Source organism: Heptranchias perlo, chromosome 7, assembly GCF_035084215.1.
Source record: "Heptranchias perlo isolate sHepPer1 chromosome 7, sHepPer1.hap1, whole genome shotgun sequence".
Lineage (NCBI taxonomy): Eukaryota > Metazoa > Chordata > Chondrichthyes > Hexanchiformes > Hexanchidae > Heptranchias > Heptranchias perlo.
The window spans coordinates 1,626,542-1,645,891 of record NC_090331.1 but is presented as its reverse complement, the minus strand read 5'-3'; the positions used below and the strand labels follow the sequence as shown (position 1 = coordinate 1,645,891).

General features: G+C 43.9%; 1 protein-coding gene across 1 annotated transcript in view; it reads right to left on the bottom strand.

Moving 5' to 3' along the window:
* Positions 1–19,350, bottom strand: part of asic4a (acid-sensing (proton-gated) ion channel family member 4a) — a 232,487-nt gene that overhangs the window by 60,939 nt on the left and 152,198 nt on the right. Inside the window, exons 6-7 of the mRNA XM_067986936.1 lie at positions 16,595–16,748; positions 6,668–6,759 (exon numbers count right to left, since the gene is read on the bottom strand). Of these exons, the coding sequence (XP_067843037.1) occupies positions 6,668–6,759; positions 16,595–16,748 (246 nt within the window). The remainder of the gene's footprint in view (positions 1–6,667; positions 6,760–16,594; positions 16,749–19,350) is intronic.

The window sequence follows — 19,350 nt, the reverse complement described above, 5'->3', positions numbered from 1 at the left end:
TCTCTTTCGCTGTGTATATACAGTCTCTCTTTCGCTGTGTATGTACAGTCTCTCTTTCGCTGTGTATATACAGTCTCTCTTTCGCTGTGTATGTACAGTCTCTCTTTCGCTGTTTATATACAGTCTCTCTTTCGCTGTGTATATACAGTCTCTCTTTTGCTGTCTATATACAGTCTCTCTTTCGCTGTTTATATACAGTCTCTCTTTCGCTGTGTATATACAGTCTCTCTTTCGCTGTGTATATACAGTCTCTCTTTCGCTGTGTATATACAGTCTCTCTTTTGCTGTTTATATACAGTCTCACTGTCGCTGTGTATGTACAGTCTCTCTTTCGCTGTGTATATACAGTCTCTCTTTCGCTGTGTATACACAGTCTCTCTTTCGCTCTGTGTGTACAGTCTCTCTATTGCTGTGCATATACAGTCTCACTGTCGCCGTGCATATACAGTCTCACTGTCGCTGTGTAGATACAGTCTCTCTGTCGCTGTTTATATACAGTCTCTCTTTCGCTGTGTATGTACAGTCTCTCTGTTGCTGTGCATATACAGTCTCACTGTCGCTCTGCATATACAGTCTCACTCTCGCTGTGTATATACAGTCTCTCTTTTGCTGTGTATATACAGTCTCTCTTTCGCTGTTTATATACAGTCTCACTGTTGCTGTGTATGTACAGTCTCTCTTTTGCTGTGTATATACAGTCTCTCTTTCGCTGTTGATATACAGCCTCACTGTCACTGTGCATATACAGTCTCTCTGTTGCCGTGCATATACAGTCTCTCTGTTGCCGTGCATATACAGGCTCTCTGTCGCTGTGCATACACAGTCTCACTGTTGCTGTGCATATACAGTCTCACTGTTGCTGTGCATATACAGTCTCACTGTCGCTGTGTATATACATTCTCTCTTTTGCTGTTTATATCCAGTCTCTCTATTGCTGTGTATATACAGTCTCTCTTTCGCTGTTTATATATAGTCTCTCTTTCGCTGTGTATGTACAGTCTCTCTATTGCTGTGTATATACAGTCTCTCTGTCGCCTTGTATATACAGTCTCTCTTTCGCTGTTTATATACAGTCTCTCTGTCGCTGTGTATATACAGTCTCTCTATTGCTGTGCATATACAGTCTCACTATTGCCGTGCATATACAGTCTCACTGTCGCTGTGTATATACAGTCTCTCTGTCGCTGTTTATATATAGTCTCTCTTTCGCTGTGTATGTACAGTCTCTCTATTGCTGTTTATATACAGTCTCTCTTTCGCTGTGTATGTACAGTCTCTCTGTTGCTGTGCATATACAGTCTCACTGTCGCTGTGCATATACAGTCTCACTCTCGCTGTGTATATACAGTCTCTCTTTTGCTGTGTATATACAGTCTCTCTTTCACTGTGTATGTACAGTCTCACTGTCGCCGTGCATATACAGTCTCACTGTCGCTGTTTATATACAGTCTTTCTTTCACTGTGTATGTACAGTTTCTCTGTTGCTGTGCATATACAGTCTCACTGTCGCTGTGCATATACAGTCTCTCTTTTGCTGTTTATATACAGTCTCTGTTTCGCTGTGTATATACAGTCTCTCTTTCGCTGTGTATATACAGTCTCTCTTTCGCTGTGTATATACAGTCTCTCTTTCGCTGTGTATGTACAGTCTCTCTTTCGCTGTGTATGTACAGTCTCTCTTTCGCTGTGTATGTACAGTCTCACTGTCGCTGTGCATATACAGTCTCTCTTTTGCTCTTTATATACAGTCTCACTGTCGCTGTGTATATACAGTCTCTCTTTCGCTGTGTATATACAGTCTCTCTTTCGCTGTGTATATACAGTCTCTCTATTGCTGTGTATATACAGTCTCTCTATTGCTGTTTATATACAGTCTCTCTTTCGCTGTGTATGTACAGTCTCTCTTTCGCTGTGTATGTACAGTCTCTCTTTCGCTGTGTATGTACAGTCTCTCTTTCGCTGTGTATATACAGTCTCTCTTTCGCTGTGTATATACAGTCTCTCTTTCGCTGTGCATATACAGTCTCTCTTTCGCTGTGTATATACAGTCTCTCTTTCGCTGTGTATATACAGTCTCTCTTTCGCTGTGTATGTACAGTCTCTCTTTCGCTGTGTATGTACAGTCTCTCTTTCGCTGTGTATGTACAGTCTCTCTTTCGCTGTGCATATACAGTCTCTCTTTCGCTGTGTATATACAGTCTCTCTTTCCCTGTGTATATACAGTCTCTCTTTCGCTGTGTATGTACAGTCTCTCTTTCGCTGTGTATATACAGTCTCTCTTTCGCTGTGTATGTACAGTCTCTCTTTCGCTGTGTATATACAGTCTCTCTTTCGCTGTGTATGTACAGTCTCTCTTTCGCTGTTTATATACAGTCTCTCTTTCGCTGTGTATATACAGTCTCTCTTTTGCTGTCTATATACAGTCTCTCTTTCGCTGTTTATATACAGTCTCTCTTTCGCTGTGTATATACAGTCTCTCTTTCGCTGTGTATATACAGTCTCTCTTTCGCTGTGTATATACAGTCTCTCTTTTGCTGTTTATATACAGTCTCACTGTCGCTGTGTATGTACAGTCTCTCTTTCGCTGTGTATATACAGTCTCTCTTTCGCTGTGTATATACAGTCTCTCTTTCGCTGTGTATGTACAGTCTCTCTTTCGCTGTGTATGTACAGTCTCTCTTTCGCTGTGTATATACAGTCTCTCTGTTGCTGTGCATATACAGTCTCACTGTCGCTGTGCATATACAGTCTCTCTTTCGCTGTGTATATACAGTCTCTGTTTCGCTGTGTATGTACAGTCTCTCTTTCGCTGTGTATATACAGTCTCTCTGTTGCTGTGCATATACAGTCTCACTGTCGCTGTGCATATACAGTCTCACTGTCGCTGTGTGTATACAGTCTCTCTTTCGCTGTTTATATACAGTCTCACTGTTGCTGTGTATATACAGCCTCACTGCCACTGTGCATATACAGTCTCTCTGTTGCCGTGCATATACAGTCTCTCTGTTGCCGTGCATATACAGGCTCTCTGTCGCTGTGCATATACAGTCTCACTGTCGCTGTGCATATACAGTCTCACTGTCGCTGTGAATATACAGTCTCTCTTTCGCTGTTTATATACAGTCTCTCTATTGCTGTGTATATACAGTCTCTCTTTCGCTGTTTATATGCAGTCTCTCTATTGCTGTGTATATACAGTCTCACTTTCGCTGTGCATATACAGTCTCACTGTCGCTGTGTATATACAGTCTCTCTTTCGCTGTTTATATACAGTCTCTCTTTCGCTCTGTATGTACAGTCTCTCTATTGCTGTGCATATACAGTCTCACTGTCGCCGTGCATATACAGTCTCACTGTCGCTGTGTAGATACAGTCTCTCTGTCGCTGTTTATATACAGTCTCTCTTTCGCTGTGTATGTACAGTCTCTCTGTTGCTGTGCATATACAGTCTCACTGTCGCTGTGCATATACAGTCTCACTCTCGCTGTGTATATACAGTCTCTCTTTTGCTGTGTATATACAGTCTCTCTTTCGCTGTTTATATACAGTCTCACTGTTGCTGTGTATGTACAGTCTCTCTTTTGCTGTGTATATACAGTCTCTCTTTCGCTGTTGATATACAGCCTCACTGTCACTGTGCATATACAGTCTCTCTGTTGCCGTGCATATACAGTCTCTCTGTTGCCGTGCATATACAGGCTCTCTGTCGCTGTGCATACACAGTCTCACTGTTGCTGTGCATATACAGTCTCACTGTCGCTGTGTATATACATTCTCTCTTTTGCTGTTTATATCCAGTCTCTCTATTGCTGTGTATATACAGTCTCTCTTTCGCTGTTTATATATAGTCTCTCTTTCGCTGTGTATGTACAGTCTCTCTATTGCTGTGTATATACAGTCTCTCTGTCGCCTTGTATATACAGTCTCTCTTTCGCTGTTTATATACAGTCTCTCTGTCGCTGTGTATATACAGTCTCTCTATTGCTGTGCATATACAGTCTCACTATTGCCGTGCATATACAGTCTCACTGTCGCTGTGTATATACAGTCTCTCTGTCGCTGTTTATATACAGTCTCTCTTTCACTGTGTATGTACAGTCTCTCTGTTGCTGTGCATATACAGTCTCACTGTCGCCGTGCATATACAGTCTCTCTGTCGCTGTTTATATACAGTCTCTCTTTCACTGTGTATGTACAGTCTCTCTGTTGCTGTGCATATACAGTCTCACTGTCGCTGTGCATATACAGTCTCTCTTTTGCTGTTTATATACAGTCTCACTGTCGCTGTGTATATACAGTCTCTCTTTCGCTGTGTATGTACAGTCTCTCTTTCGCTGTGCATATACAGTCTCACTGTCGCTGTGCATATACAGTCTCTCTTTTGCTGTTTATATACAGTCTCACTGTCGCTGTGTATATACAGTCTCTCTTTCGCTGTGTATGTACAGTCTCTCTTTCGCTGTTTATATACAGTCTCTCTTTCACTGTGTATGTACAGTCTCTCTGTTGCTGTGCATATACAGTCTCACTGTCGCTGTGCATATACAGTTTCTCTTTTGCTGTTTATATACAGTCTCACTGTCGCTGTGCATATACAGTCTCTCTTTCGCTGTGTATATAAAGTCTCTCTTTCGCTGTGTATATACAGTCTCTCTTTCGCTGTGTATATACAGTCTCTCTTTCGCTGTTTATATACAGTCTCTCTTTCGCTGTGTATATACAGTCTCTCTTTCACTGTGTATGTACAGTCTCTCTTTCGCTGTGTATATACAGTCTCTCTTTCGCTGTGTATGTACAGTTTCTCTTTCGCTGTGTATATGCAGTCTCTCTTTCGCTGTGTATATACAGTTTCTCTTTCGCTGTGTATATACAGTCTCTCTTTCGCTGTGTATATACAGTCTCTCTTTCGCTGTGTATGTACAGTCTCTCTTTCGCTGTGTATATACAGTCTCTCTTTCGCTGTTTATGTACAGTCTCTCTTTCGCTGTGTATGTACAGTCTCTCTTTCGCTGTGTATATACAGTTTCTCTTTCGCTGTGTATATACAGTCTCTCTTTCGCTGTGTATATACAGTCTCTCTTTCGCTGTGTATATACAGTCTCTCTTTCGCTGTTTATGTACAGTCTCTCTGTCGCTGTGTATATACAGTCTCTCTATTGCTGTGCATATACAGTCTCACTGTCGCTGTGTATATACAGTCTCTCTGTCGCTGTTTATATACAGTCTCTCTTTCGCTGTGTATGTACAGTCTCTCTTTCGCTGTGTATATACAGTCTCTCTTTCGCTGTGTATGTACAGTCTCTCTTTCGCTGTGTATATACAGTCTCTCTTTCGCTGTGTATATACAGTCTCTCTTTCGCTGTTTATATACAGTCTCTCTTTAGCTGTGTATATACAGTCTCTCTTTTGCTGTGTATATACAGTCTCTCTTTCGCTGTGTATGTACAGTCTCTCTTTCGCTGTGTATGTACAGTCTCTCTTTCGCTGTGTATGTACAGTCTCTCTTTCGCTGTGTATATACAGTCTCTCTTTCGCTGTGTATATACAGTCTCTCTTTCGCTGTATATATACAGTCTCTCTTTCGCTGTGAATATACAGACTCTCTTTCGCTGTTTTTGTACAGTCTCTCTTTCGCTGTGTATGTACAGTCTCTCTTTCGCTGTGTATATACAGTCTCTCTTTCGCTGTGTATATACAGTCTCTCTTTCGCTGTGTATATACAGTCTCTCTTTCGCTGTGTATATACAGTCTCTCTTTCTCTCTGTATATACAGTCTCTCTTTCGCTGTGTATATACAGTCTCTCTTTCGCTGTGTATGTACAGTCTCTCTTTCGCTGTGTATGTACAGTCTCTCTTTCGCTGTGTATATACAGTCTCTCTTTCGCTGTGTATGTACAGTCTCTCTTTCGCTGTGTATGTACAGTCTCTCTTTCGCTGTGTATGTACAGTCTCTCTTTAGCTGTGTATGTACAGTCTCTCTTTCGCTGTGTATGTACAGTCTCTCTTTCGCTGTGTATGTACAGTCTCTCTTTCGCTGTGTATGTACAGTCTCTCTTTCGCTGTGTATATACAGTCTCTCTTTCGCTGTGTATATACAGTCTCTCTTTCGCTGTGTATATACAGTCTCTCTTTCGCTGTTTATATACAGTCTCTCTTTCGCTGTGTATGTACAGTCTCTCTTTCGCTGTGTATATACAGTCTCTCTTTCGCTGTGTATATACAGTCTCTCTTTCGCTGTGTATGTACAGTCTCTCTTTCGCTGTGTATATACAGTCTCTCTTTCGCTGTGTATGTACAGTCTCTCTTTCGCTGTGTATGTACAGTCTCTCTTTCGCTGTGTATATACAGTCTCTCTTTCGCTGTGTATATACAGTCTCTCTTTCGCTGTGTATGTACAGTCTCTCTTTCGCTGTGTATGTACAGTCTCTCTTTCGCTGTGTATATACAGTCTCTCTTTCGCTGTGTTTCTACAGTCTCTCTATTGCTGATGAGGTTTAAACTCACCCTCTCTGGATTACTCATCCTGTAACATAATCACTACATGAACAGACCCATTTACTTTCCCTCTGTTTCCTGTTCATCGACCAACTTCCCATTCAAGCTCCTTCTTTGCCTCCTGTACCACGTTTATGTGTTTATGACAAAAAAACTGTCAGCTTGTACTCACCCAGCAATCCTCCCATGTTGTAAGCCTCCTTCTGAGCAATGGTTTCATAATTCAAAGTTTCGAAGAAGATGTCCAGCACCAGGTAGTTCTCCCTGTGAGGGAGGAGTGGAGGAGAGGCAGATTATGAGGAGGTTATTCCCTTTACCCATTCCCATCCCAATCTTCTCCCGTTGTTTCCTGGGCCTTGCTGGAAATCAGTCCATAACACTCGCTTCCCCTTCTACCCCCCATCCCCGCCCTCCGCCCCCCCACTGCCCAGACCTTACCCAAATAACCATGCTTCATGTGGAAGCTCAGACAGTGAGTGCTGGTATTCCACTGTGGGCGGCATCGCAGCTGAGTTCGACCCAGTCCTGGTTCGATGTGGAGCTGTGCGATGAGTGGGAGGTAGCGGGGGCTGAACGTACCTCTCTCGAGCTCAGGCCAGGCTGACCTCGTCACTCTGTTGCAATGGACACTTTTCTCTCCAAATAAAGAACAGTCACAACCAAAACATTTTCCAGAATTTTCTGTTCCATTTTAAAGAGAAAAGAAAGACTTGCATTTCTGTCACGTCTTTCACAACCTCAGGATGTCCCAAAGTGGTTTACAGTAAATGAAGACCTTTTGAAGTGTATTCACTGTTGGAATGCAGGGACTCTCCCACTTTCAGTGAATCCTCACTCCTCACTCCCCGTGTCTGTGGGACTATTAGCTCATTCTCAAAGTAGAAAAGTCACCCGGTCCGGATGGGATCCATCCCAGGTTACTGAGGGAAGTAAGGGTGGAAATTGCGGAGACTCTGGCCACAATCTTCCAATCCTCCTTAGATATGGGGACGGTGCCAGAGGACTGGAGAATTGTAAATGTTACACCCCTGTTCAAAAAAAGGGGAGAGGGATAAACCCGATAATTACAGGCCAGTCAGTCTAACGTCGGTGGTGGGGAAACTTTTAGAGACAATAATCCAGGACAAAATTAATTGTTTCCTGGAAAAGTCTGGGTTAATAAATGAAAGTCAGCACAGATTTGTTAAAGAAAAATCATGTTTGACAAACTTGATTGAGTTCTTTGATGAAGTAACGGAGAGGGTCGATGAGGGCAGTGCGGTTGTTGTTGTGTATATGGACTTTCAAAAGACATTTGATAAAATATCACACAATAGACTTGTTAGTAAAATTAAAGCCCATGGGATTAAAGGGACAGTGACAGTGTGGATACAAACTTGGCTAAAGGACAGAAAGCAGAGAGTAGTGGTGAACGGTTGTTTTTCAGACTGGAGGGAAGTTTACAGTGGTGTTCCCCAGGGGTCAGTATTAGGACCACTGCTCTTTTTGATATATATTAATGACCTGGACTTGGGTATAGAGGGTCTAATTTCAAAGTTTGCAGATGACATGAAACTCGGAAATGTAGTAAACAATGAGGAGGATAGTAACAGACTTCAGGAGGACAGAGACAGACTGGTGAAATGGGCAGACACATGGCAGATGAAATTTAACACAGAGAAGTGTGAAGTGATACATTTTGGTAGGAAGAATGAGGAGAGGCAAAATAAACTAAATGGTACAATTTTAAAGGGGGTGCAGGAACAGAGAGACCTGGGGGTGTATGTACACAAATCTTTGAAGCTGGCAGAACAGGTTGAGAAGGCTGTTAAAAAAACATATGGGATCCTGGGCTTTATTAATAGCCATGATGTGGAGATGCCGGTGATGGACTGGGGTTGACAATTGTAAACAATTTTACAACACCAAGTTATAGTCCAACAAATTTATTTTAAATTCCACAAGCTTTCGGAGGCTTCCTCCTTCCTCAGGTTCCACACCACCTGACGAAGGGGGAAGCCTCCGAAAGCTTGTGGAATTTAAAATAAATTTGTTGGACTATAACTTGGTGTTGTAAAATTGTTTACAATTTATTAATAGAGGAACAGAGTACATAACATAAGAACATATGAAATAGGAGCAGGAGTCGGCCATTCGGCCCCTCGAGCCTGCTCCGCCATTCAATAAGATCATGGCTGATCTTTGACCTCAACTCCACTTTCCCGCCCGATCCCCATATCCCTTGATTCCCCTCGAGTCCAAAAATCTATCGATCTCAGTCTTGAATATATTCAATGACTCAGCATCCACAGCCCTCTGGGGGAGAGAATTCTAAACATTCGCAACCCTCTGAGTGAAGAAATTCCTCCTCATCTCAGTCTTAAATGGCCGACCCCTTATCCTGAGACTATGCCCCCTCGTTCTAGACTCTCCAGCCAGGGGAAACATCCTCTCAGCATCTACCCTGTCAGGCCCCCTCAGAATCTTATATGTTTCAATGAGATCACCTCTCATTCTTCTAAACTCCAGAGAGTATAGACCCATTCTACTCAATCTCTCCTCATAGGACAACCCTCTCATCCCAGGAATCAATCTAGTGAACCTTCATTGCACTGCCTCTAAGGCAATTATATCCTTCCTTAGATAAGGAGACCAAAACTGTACCCAGTACTCCAGGTGAGGTCTCACCAAAGCCCTGTACAATTGCAGCAAGACCTCCGCACTCTTGTACTCCAACCCCCTTCCAATAAAGGCCAACATGCCATTTGCCTTTCTAATTGCTTGCTGTACCTGCATGTTAACTTTCTGTGATTTGTGTACAAGGACACCCAAATCCCTCTGAACACCAACATTTCTTAGTCTCTCACCTTTTAAAACATATTCTGTTTTCCTATTCTTCCTACCAAAGTGAATAATTTCACATTTCCCCACATTATGCTCTGTAGAATCATAGAATCATAGAAAGGTTACAGCATGGAAGGAGGCCATTCAGCCCATCGAGTCCACACTGGCACTATGCAAGAGCAATCCAGTTAGTCCCACTTAGAACATAAGAACATAAGAACATAAGAAATTGGAGCAGGAGTAGGCCAATCGGCCCCTCGAGCCTGCTCCGCCATTCAATAAGATCATGGCTGATCTGATCCCAACCACAAATCTAAAGAACACAAGAAGTCGGAGCAGGACCCGGCCACATAGCCCCTGGGCCCTCTCCGCCACCCACAGGGCATTGACCGATCCGAACTCAGCTTCATGTCCAATTTCCTGCCCGCTCCCCATAACCCCTAATTCCCTTTACTTCTAGGAAACTGTCTATTTCTGTTTTAAATTTATCTAATGATGTAGCTTCCACAGCTTCCTGGGGCAGCAAATTCCACAGACCTACCACCCTCTGAGTGAAGAAGTTTCTCCTCATCTCAGTTTTGAAAGAGCAGCCCCTTATTCTAAGATTATGCCCCCTAGTTCTAGTTTCACCCATCTTTGGGAACATCCTTACCGCATCCACCCGATCAAGACCCTTCACAATCTTATATGTTTCAATAAGATCGCCTCTCATTCTTCTGAACTCCAATGAGTAGAGTCCCAATCTACTCAACCTCTCCTCATATGTCCGCCCCCTCATCCCCGGGATTAACCGAGTGAACCTTCTTTGTACTGCCTCGAGAGCAAGTATGTCTTTTCTTAAGTATGGAGACCAAAACTGTATGCAGTATTCCAGGTGCGGTCTCACCAATACCTTATATAACTGCAGCAATACCTCCTTGTTTTTATATTCTATCCCCCGAGCAATAAAAGCCAACATTCCGTTGGCTTTCTTGATCACCTGCTGCACCTGCATACCAACTTTTTGATTTTCTTGCACTAGGACCCCCAGATCCCTTTGTACTGCAGTACTTTCCAGTCTCTCGCCATTAAGAAAATAACTTGCTCTCTGATTTTTCCTGCCAAAGTGCATAACCTCACATTTTCCAATATTATATTGCATCTGCCAAATCTCCGCCCACTCACCCAGCCTGTCTATATCCCCTTGCAGGTTTTTTATGTCCTCCTCACTCTCTACTTTCCCTCCCATCTTTGTATCATCTGCAAATTTTGATATGTTGCACTCGGTCCCCTCCTCCAAATCGTTAATATAGATTGTAAAGAGTTGGGGACCCAGCACCGACCCCTGTGGAACACCACTGGTTACTGGTTGCCAGTCCGAAAATGAACCATTTATCCCAACTCTCTGCTTCCTGTTCGATAACCAATCCTCCACCCATGCCAGAATATTACCCCCAATCCCGTGATTTTTTATCTTAAGTAATAATCTTTTATGTGGCACCTTGTCGAATGCCTTCTGGAAGTCTAAATACACTACGTCCACTGGTTCCCCTTTATCCACCCTATACGTTATATCCTCGAAGAACTCAAGCAAATTTGTCAGACATGACTTCCCCTTCATAAAGCCATGCTGACTTTGTCCTATTAAATTATGCTTATCTAAATGTTCCGTTACTTCCCTGCCCTTTCCCCGTAGCCCTGCAAATGTTTTCCTTATCCAGTTCCCTTTTGAAGGCCATGATTGAATCTGCCTCCACCACCCCCTCGGGCAGTGCATTCCAGATCCTAACCACTCGCTGTGTAAAAAAAGGTTTTCCCTCATGTCACCTTTGGTTCTTTTGCCAATCACCTTAAATCTATGTCCTCTGGTCCTTGACCCTTCCACCAATGGGAACAGTTTCTCTCTATCTACTCTGTCTAGAACCTTCATGATTTTGAATACCTCGATCAAATCTCCTCGCAACCGTCTCTGTTCCAAGGAGAACAATCCCAGCTTCTCCAGTCTATCCACGTAACTAAAGTCTCTCATCCCTGGAATCATTCCAGTAAATCTCCTCTGCACCCTCTCTAAGGCCTTCACATCTTTCCTAAAGTGCGGTGTCCAGAACTGGACACAATACTCCAGTTATGACCAAACCAGTGTTTTATAAAGGTTCATCATGACTTCCTGGCTTTTGTACTCTATGCCTCTATTTATAAAGCCCAGGATCCCGTATGCTTTTTTAACCACTTTCTCAACCTGTCCTGCCACCTTCAACGATTTGTGCACATATACCCCCAGATCTCTCTGTTCCTGTACCCCTTTTAGAATTGTGCCCTCTAGTTTATATTGCTTCTCCTCGTTCTTCCTACTGAAATGTATCACCTCACATTAAATTTCATCTGCCACGTGTCCGCCCATTCCACCAGCCTGTCTATATCCTCTTGAAGTCTATCACTATCCTCCTCACTGTTCACTACACTTCCAAGTTTTGTGTCATCTGCAAATTTGGAAATCATGCCCTGTACACCCAAGTCCAAGTCATTAATATATATCAAGAAAAGCAGTGGTCCCAGCACCGACCCCTGGGGAACACCACTGTACATCTCCCTCCAGTCCGAAAAACAACCGTTCACCACTACTCTCTGTTTCCTGTCATTCAGCCAATTCTGTATCCATGCTGCCACTGCCCCCTTTATTCCACGGGCCGCAATCTTGATGACAAGCCCACCATGTGGCACTTTATCAAACTCCTTTTGAAAGTCCATATACACCACATCATACCTCATTGAAAAACTCTATCAGGTTAGTTAAACACGATTTGCCTTTAACAAATCCGTGCTGACTTTCCCTAATCAATCCACACTTGTCCAAGTGACTGTTAATTCTGTCCCAGATTATTGTTTCTAAGAGTTTCCCCACCACTGAGGTTAAACTGACCGGCCTGTAGTTGCTGGGTTTATCCTTACACCCTTTTTTGAACAAGGGTGTAACATTTGCAATTCTCCAGTCCTCTGGCACCACCCCCGTATCTACAGATGTTTGGAAGATTATGGCCAGTACCTCCGCAATTTCCACCCTTACTCCCCTCAGCAACCTGGGATGCATCCCATCCGGACCGGGTGACTTATCTACTTTAAGTACAGCCAGCCTTTCAAGTACCTCTTCTTTATCAATTTTTAGCCTGTCCAGTATCTCAACTATATCTTCATTTACTGAGACTCTGGCAGTATCTTCTTCCTGGGTAAAGACAGATGCAAAGTGCTCATTTAGTACCTCGACCATCCCCTCTGCCCCCATGAGTAGATCTCCTTTATGGTCCCTAATCGGCCCCACCCCTCCTCTTACTACCCGTTTACTGTTTACATGTCTGTGGAAGACTTTTGGATTCCCTTTTATGTTGGCCGCCAGTCTATTCTCATACTCTCTCTTTGCCCCTCTTATTTCCTTTTTCACTTCCCCTCTGAACTTTCTATATTCAGCCTGGTTCTCACTTGTGTTATCAACCTGACATCTGTCATACGCCCCTTTTTTCCATTTCATCTTTCTCTCTATCTCTTTTGTCATCCAGGGAGCTCTGGCTTTAGTTGCCCCTTTCCGCCTCGTGGGAATGTGCCTAGACTGTACCCAAACCATCTCCTCTTTAAAGGCCGCCCACTGTTCAATTACAGTTTTGCCTGCCAATCTCTGATTCCAATTTACCCGGGGCCAGATCTGTTCTCATCCCACTGAAATTGGCCCTCCTCCAATTGAGTATTTTTATTTTAGAGTGGTCCGTGACCTTTTCCATAGTTATTCTAAACCTTATGATACTATGATCGCTGCTCCCTAAATGCTCCCCCACTGACACTTGCTCCACTTGGCCCACCTCATTCCCCAGAACTCGATCCAGCAATGCCTCCTTCCTCATTGGGCCAGAAACGTACTGGTTAAGAAAGTTCTCCTGAACACACTTCAGAAATTCCTCCCCCTCTGTGCCCCTTATAATATTATTATTATCCCAGTCTATATTAGGATAGTTGAAGTCCCCGGTTATCACTACTCTATGGCTTTTGCACCTTTCTGTAATTTCCCTGCAAATTTGCTCCTCTATCTCCTTCCCACTAGTTGGTGGCCTGTAGAATACACCCAGTAGTGTAATGGCACCTCTATTGTTGCTTAACTCTAACCAAATAGATTCTGTCCTTGACCCCTCCAGGACATCCTCTCTCTCCAGCACTGTAATATTCTCCTTCATCAATACTGCCACCCTCCCCCTCTCCTTTCTTCCCTTCCCTATCTTTCCTGAACACCTTGTATCCAGGAATATTTAGTCCCCAATCCTGCCCTTTTTTGAGCCAGGTCTCCATTATCGCCACAACATCATATTCCCATGTGACTATTTGCTCCTGCAGCTCACCAACCTTGTTTCCCACACTTCGTGCGTTTACACACATGTACTGCAAACCAATCTTAGACTTTCTTGTACTCTCTCTCAGTCTGATCCCACCTAATACTGTACTATTTCGTATTCCAGTGCTGTCTTTCTCTCCCAATCCTTTGTGCCCCTTGTTTCTCCTTTCCAATGCTACTTCCTGGTGCCCATCCTCTTGTCAAATTAGTTTAAACCCCGCCCCCACAGCACTCGCGAACCTCCCCAGTTCTGTTGAGGTGCAACCCGTCCAGCCTGTATCGGTCCCACCTCCCGCAGAACTGTTCCCAATGCTTCATCTGCCACCTTCTCACCCACTCACTTAACCTGTCTATATCCCTTTGCAGACTCTTTGTGTCCTCCTCACAGCTTACTTTCCCACCTAGCTTTGTATCGTCAGCAAACTTGGATATATTACACTCGGTCCCTTCATCTAAATCATTAATATAGATTGTAAATAGCTGAGGCCCAAGCACTGATCCTTGCGGCACCCCACTAGTTACAGATGGTTTATTCCTACTCTCTGTTTTCTGTCCGTTAACCAATCCTCTATCCATGCTAATATATTACCCCCAATCCCATGAGCCCTTACCTTGTGTAACAACCTTTTATGTGGCACCTTATCGAATGCCTTTTGAAAATCTAAATATACGACATCCACTGGTTCCCCTTTATCTACCCTGCTAGTTACATCCTCAAAAAACTCGAATAAATTTGTGAAACACGATTTCCCTTTCATAAAACAGTGTTGACTCTGCCTAATCATATTATGATTTTCTAAGTGCCCTGTTACTATGTTCTTAATAATTGATGCTAGCAAGGAAGTTATGCTAAACCTTAATAAAACACTGGTTAGGCCTCTGCTGGGATATTTTGTTGAATTCTGGGCGCCGCACTTTAGGAAGGATGTGAAGTCCTTAGAGAGAGTGCAGAAGAGATTTACCAGAATGGTACCAGGGATGAGGGACTTCAGTTATGTGGAGAGACTGGAGAAGCTGGGATTGTTCTCCTTAGAACAGAGAAGGTCAATGGGAGATTTGATCGAGGTATTCAAAATCATGAAGGGTTTTAACAGAGTAAATAAGGAGAAACTGTTTCCAGTGGCAGGAGGGTCGGTAACCAGAGGACACAGATTTAAGGTGATCGGCAAAAGAACCAGAGGGGAGATGAGGAAACATTTTTTTACGCAGCGAGTTGTTCTGATCTGGAATGCGCTGCCTGAAAGGGCGGTGGAAGCAGATTCAATAATAACTTTCAAAAGGGAATTGGATAAATACTTGAAGGGAAAAATTTGCAGGACTCTGGGGAAAGAGCAGGGGAGTGGGACTAATTGGAAAGCTCTTTCAAAGAGCCGGCACAGGCATGATGGGCTGAATGGCCTCCTCCTGTGCTGTACCTACTGTGACACTATGATACTTTTCCAAGTGCTAATTTATTTTGTCCTGGATTATTGATTGTAATAGTTCCCCCACCACTGGCATTAGGCTGACTGGCCAGTAATTGTCGGGTTTATCCCTTTATCCCTCTCCCCTTTTTTGAATGGGGGTGTAACATTTGCAATTCACCAGTTCTCCGACACTGTTCCCATATCTAAGGAGGATTGGAAGGTTGTAGCCATAGACGTGGAAATTTCCACTCTCACTTCCCTCAGTAACCTGGGATGTATCCCATCCGGACCAGGTGACTTTCTACTTTGAGGACTGCCAATCTTTAGTACCTCCACTTTATCTATTTTTATCCTCTCCAATATCGCTCCCACCTCCTCCTTTACTGCTACATGAGATGAGGAGAAACTTCTTCACTCAGAGGGTAGTAGGTCTGTGGAATTTGCTGCCCCAGGAAGCTGTGGAAGCTACATCATTAAATAAATTTAAAACAGAAATAGACAGTTTCCTAGAAGTAAAGGGAATTAGGGGTTACGGGGAGCGGGCAGGAAATTGGACATGAAGCTGAGTTCGGATCGGTCAATGCCCTATGGGTGGCGGAGAGGGCCCAGGGGCTGAGTGGCCGGGTCCTGCTCCTACTCCTTGTGTTCTTTAAATTTGAGGTTAGGATCAGATCAGCCATGATCTTATTGAATGGCGGAGCAGGCTCGAGCAGTAAAGGAGGAGGTGGGAGCGATATTGGTCTTGTTGAAGTTGTACAGGGCATTGGTGAGGCCACACTTGGAGTACTGTGTACAGTTCTGGTCACCCTATTATAGAAAGGATATTATTAAACTAGAAAGAGTGCAGAAAAGATTTACTAGGATGCTACCGGGACTTGATGGTTTGACTTACAGGGAGAGGTTAGACAGACTGGGACTTTATTCCCTGGAGAGTAGGAGGTTAAGGGGTGATCTTATAGAAGTCTATAAAATAATGAGGGGCATAGATAAGGTCGATAGTCAAAATCTTTTCCCAAAGGTAGGGGAGTCTATAACGAGGGGGCACAGATTTAAGGTGAGAGGGGAGAGATACAAAAGGATCCAGAGGGGCAATTTTTTCACTCAAAGGGTGGTGAGTGTCTGGAACGAGCTGCCAGAGGCAGTAGTAGAGGCGGGTACAATTTTGTCTTTTAAAAAGCATTTGGACAGTTACATGGGGAAGATGGGTATAGAGGGATATGGGCCAAGTGCAGGCAATTGGGACTAGCTTAGTGGTATAAACTGGGCGACATGGACATGTTGGGCCGAAGGGCCTGTTTCCATGTTGTAACTTCTATGATTCTATGATACCTCAACCATTCCCTCTGCCTCCACAAGAAGATCTCCTTTTTTGTCCCTAATCGGCCCCACCCTTCCTTTGACTACCCTTTTACTATTTATATATTTATAAAAGACTTTTGGGTTCCTTTTTATGTTAGCCACTAATCTATTCTCAAATTGTGTCCATGTTATCCAATAGACAAATGGAGAAAACACTTACTTTATGTTCTCCTCTGAGGTGTTGAATTTTCTGGCAAGGAATTTGGACGCCCCCTTGCTGGGGATTTTAACCATAGATAGTTCTTTGCTGTACCGCGTTATGTTACAAGGTGTCTCGCACTTGCAACTTAGATTTGACATCATGATCAGTTTATCTGTAGAATTAGAGGAAGGAAATAATGAAGGATCATCCTGAGCTAATCGAGCTGTCCCAGGCTCACCACCAGAAGACAAGCAAAGACAACTAGACAAGGACATTCAGCCCATCAAGGCCATTCCTCGCACAGCCCATGTACACTCTCCACCATCATACACTCTCCCCACCCATTTAATCTCCCCCCACAGCCCATGTACACTCTCCCCACCCATTTAATCTCCCCCCACAGCCCATGTACACTCTCCCCTATCACAGACTCTCCCCACCCATTTAATCTCCCCCCACAGCCCATGTCCACTCTCCCCTATCACAGACTCTCCCCACCCATTTAATCTCCCCCCACAGCCCATGTACACTCTCCCCTATCAGACAATCATAGAACCATAGAAATTTACAGCACAGAAGGAGGCCATTCGGCCAAAACACAGCCACCCAGCTTAATCCCACTTTCCTGCACTTGGTCCGTAGCCCTGTGGGTTTCGGCACTTCAGGTGCACATCCAGGTACTTTTTAAATGAGTTGAGGGTTTCTGCCTCTCCCACCCTCTCAGGCAGTGAGTTCCAGACCCCCACCACCCTCTGGGTGAAAAAAATTCTCCTCAGCTCCCCTCTAATCCTTCTACCAATCATTAGAAATAGGTCCTTCCTATCCACTCTATCTGGGCCCCTCATAATTTTATACACCTCAATTAAATCTCCCCTCAGCCTCCTCTGTTCCAAAGAAAACAACCCCAGCCTATCCAATCTTTCCTCATAGCTAAAATTCTCCAGTCCTGGCAACATCCTCGTAAATCTCCTCTGCACCCTCTCCAGTGCAATCACATCTTTCCTGTAATGTGGTGACCAGAACTGTACACAGTACTCAAGCTGTGGCCTAACTAGTGTTTTATACAGTTCCAGCATAACCTCCCTGCTCTTATATTCTATGCCTCGGCTAATAAAGGAAAGTATCCCGTATGCCTTTTTAACCACCTTATCTACCTGTCCTGCTACCTTCAGGGATCTGTGGACATGCACTCCAAGGTCCCTCACTTCCTCTACACCTCTCAGTATCCTCCCATTTATTGTGTACTCCCTTGCCTTGTTTGCCCTCCCCAAATGCATTACCTCACACTTCTCCGGATTTAATTCCATTTGCCACTTTTCTGCCCACCTGACCAGTCCATTGATATCTTCCTGCAGTCTACAGCTTTCCTCCTCACTATCAACCACAAGACCTATTTTTGGAGCAATCTGCAAACTTCTTAATCATGCCCCCCACATTCAAGTCCAAATCATGAATATATACCACAAAAAGCAAGGGACCGAGTACTGAGCCTTGCGGAACCCCACTGGAAACAGCCTTCCAGTCACAAAAACACCCATCGACCATTACCCTTTGCTTCCTGCCACTGAGCCAATTTTGGATCCAATTTGCCACTCTCCCTTGGATCCCATGGGCTTTTATTTTTCTGACCAGTCTGCCATGTGGGACCTTGTCAAAAGCCTTGGATAAAATCCAGGTAGACTACATCAAATGTGCACTTTTAATCTCTTCCCGGTGTCCTGGTCTCTCTCTGTGCTGGGCTCTCTCATAAGAAATAGGAGCAGAAGCAGGACATTCGGCCCCTCGATCCTGCTCCGCCTTTCAATCAGATCATGGCTGATCTTTGACCTCAACTCCACTTTCCCGCCCAATCCCCATATCCCTTGATTCCCCTAGAGTCCAAAAATCTATCGATCTCAGTCTTGAATATATTCAATGACTCAGCATCCACAGCCCTCTGGGGGAGAGAATTCCAAAGATTTACAACCCTCATCTCAGTCTAAATGGCCGACCCCTTATCCTGAGACTATGTCCCCCAGTTCTAGACTCTCCAGCCAAAAGAAAACAATCTCTCAGCATCTACCCTGTCAAGTCAACCCCTGAATCTTATATGTTTCAATGAGATCACCTCTCATTCTTCTAAACTCCAGAGAGTTCCGGCCCATTCTACTCAATCTCTCCTCATAGGACAACCCTCTCATCCCAGGAATCAATCTAGTGAACCTTCGTTGCACCGCCTCTAAGGCAAGTGTGTCCTTCCTGAGATAAGGAGACCAAAACTATACACAGTACTCCAGGTGAGGTCTCACTAAAGCCCTGTACAATTGCAGCAAGACTTCCGCACTCTTGTACTCCAAGCCCCTTCCAATAAAGGCCAACATGTCATTTGCCATTGCTTGCTGTACCTGCATGTTCACTTTTTGTGTTTCTTGTACCAGGACACCCAAATCTCTCTGAACACCAACATTTAAAAATTTCTCACCATTTAAAAAATATTCTGTTTTTCTATTCTTCCTACCAAAATGAATAATCTCACATTTCCCCACATTATACTCCATCTGCCACCTTCTTACCCACTCACTTAACCTGTCGATATCCCTTTGCAGACTCTCTGTGTCCTCCTCACAGCTTACTTTCCCACCTAGCTTTGTATCGTCAGCAAACTTGGATATATTACACTTGGTCCCTTCATCTAAATCATTAATATAGATTGTAAATAGCTGAGGCCCAAGCACTGATCCTTGCGGCACCCCACTAGTTACAGCCTGACAACCTATGCTGGGCTCTATCTCTCT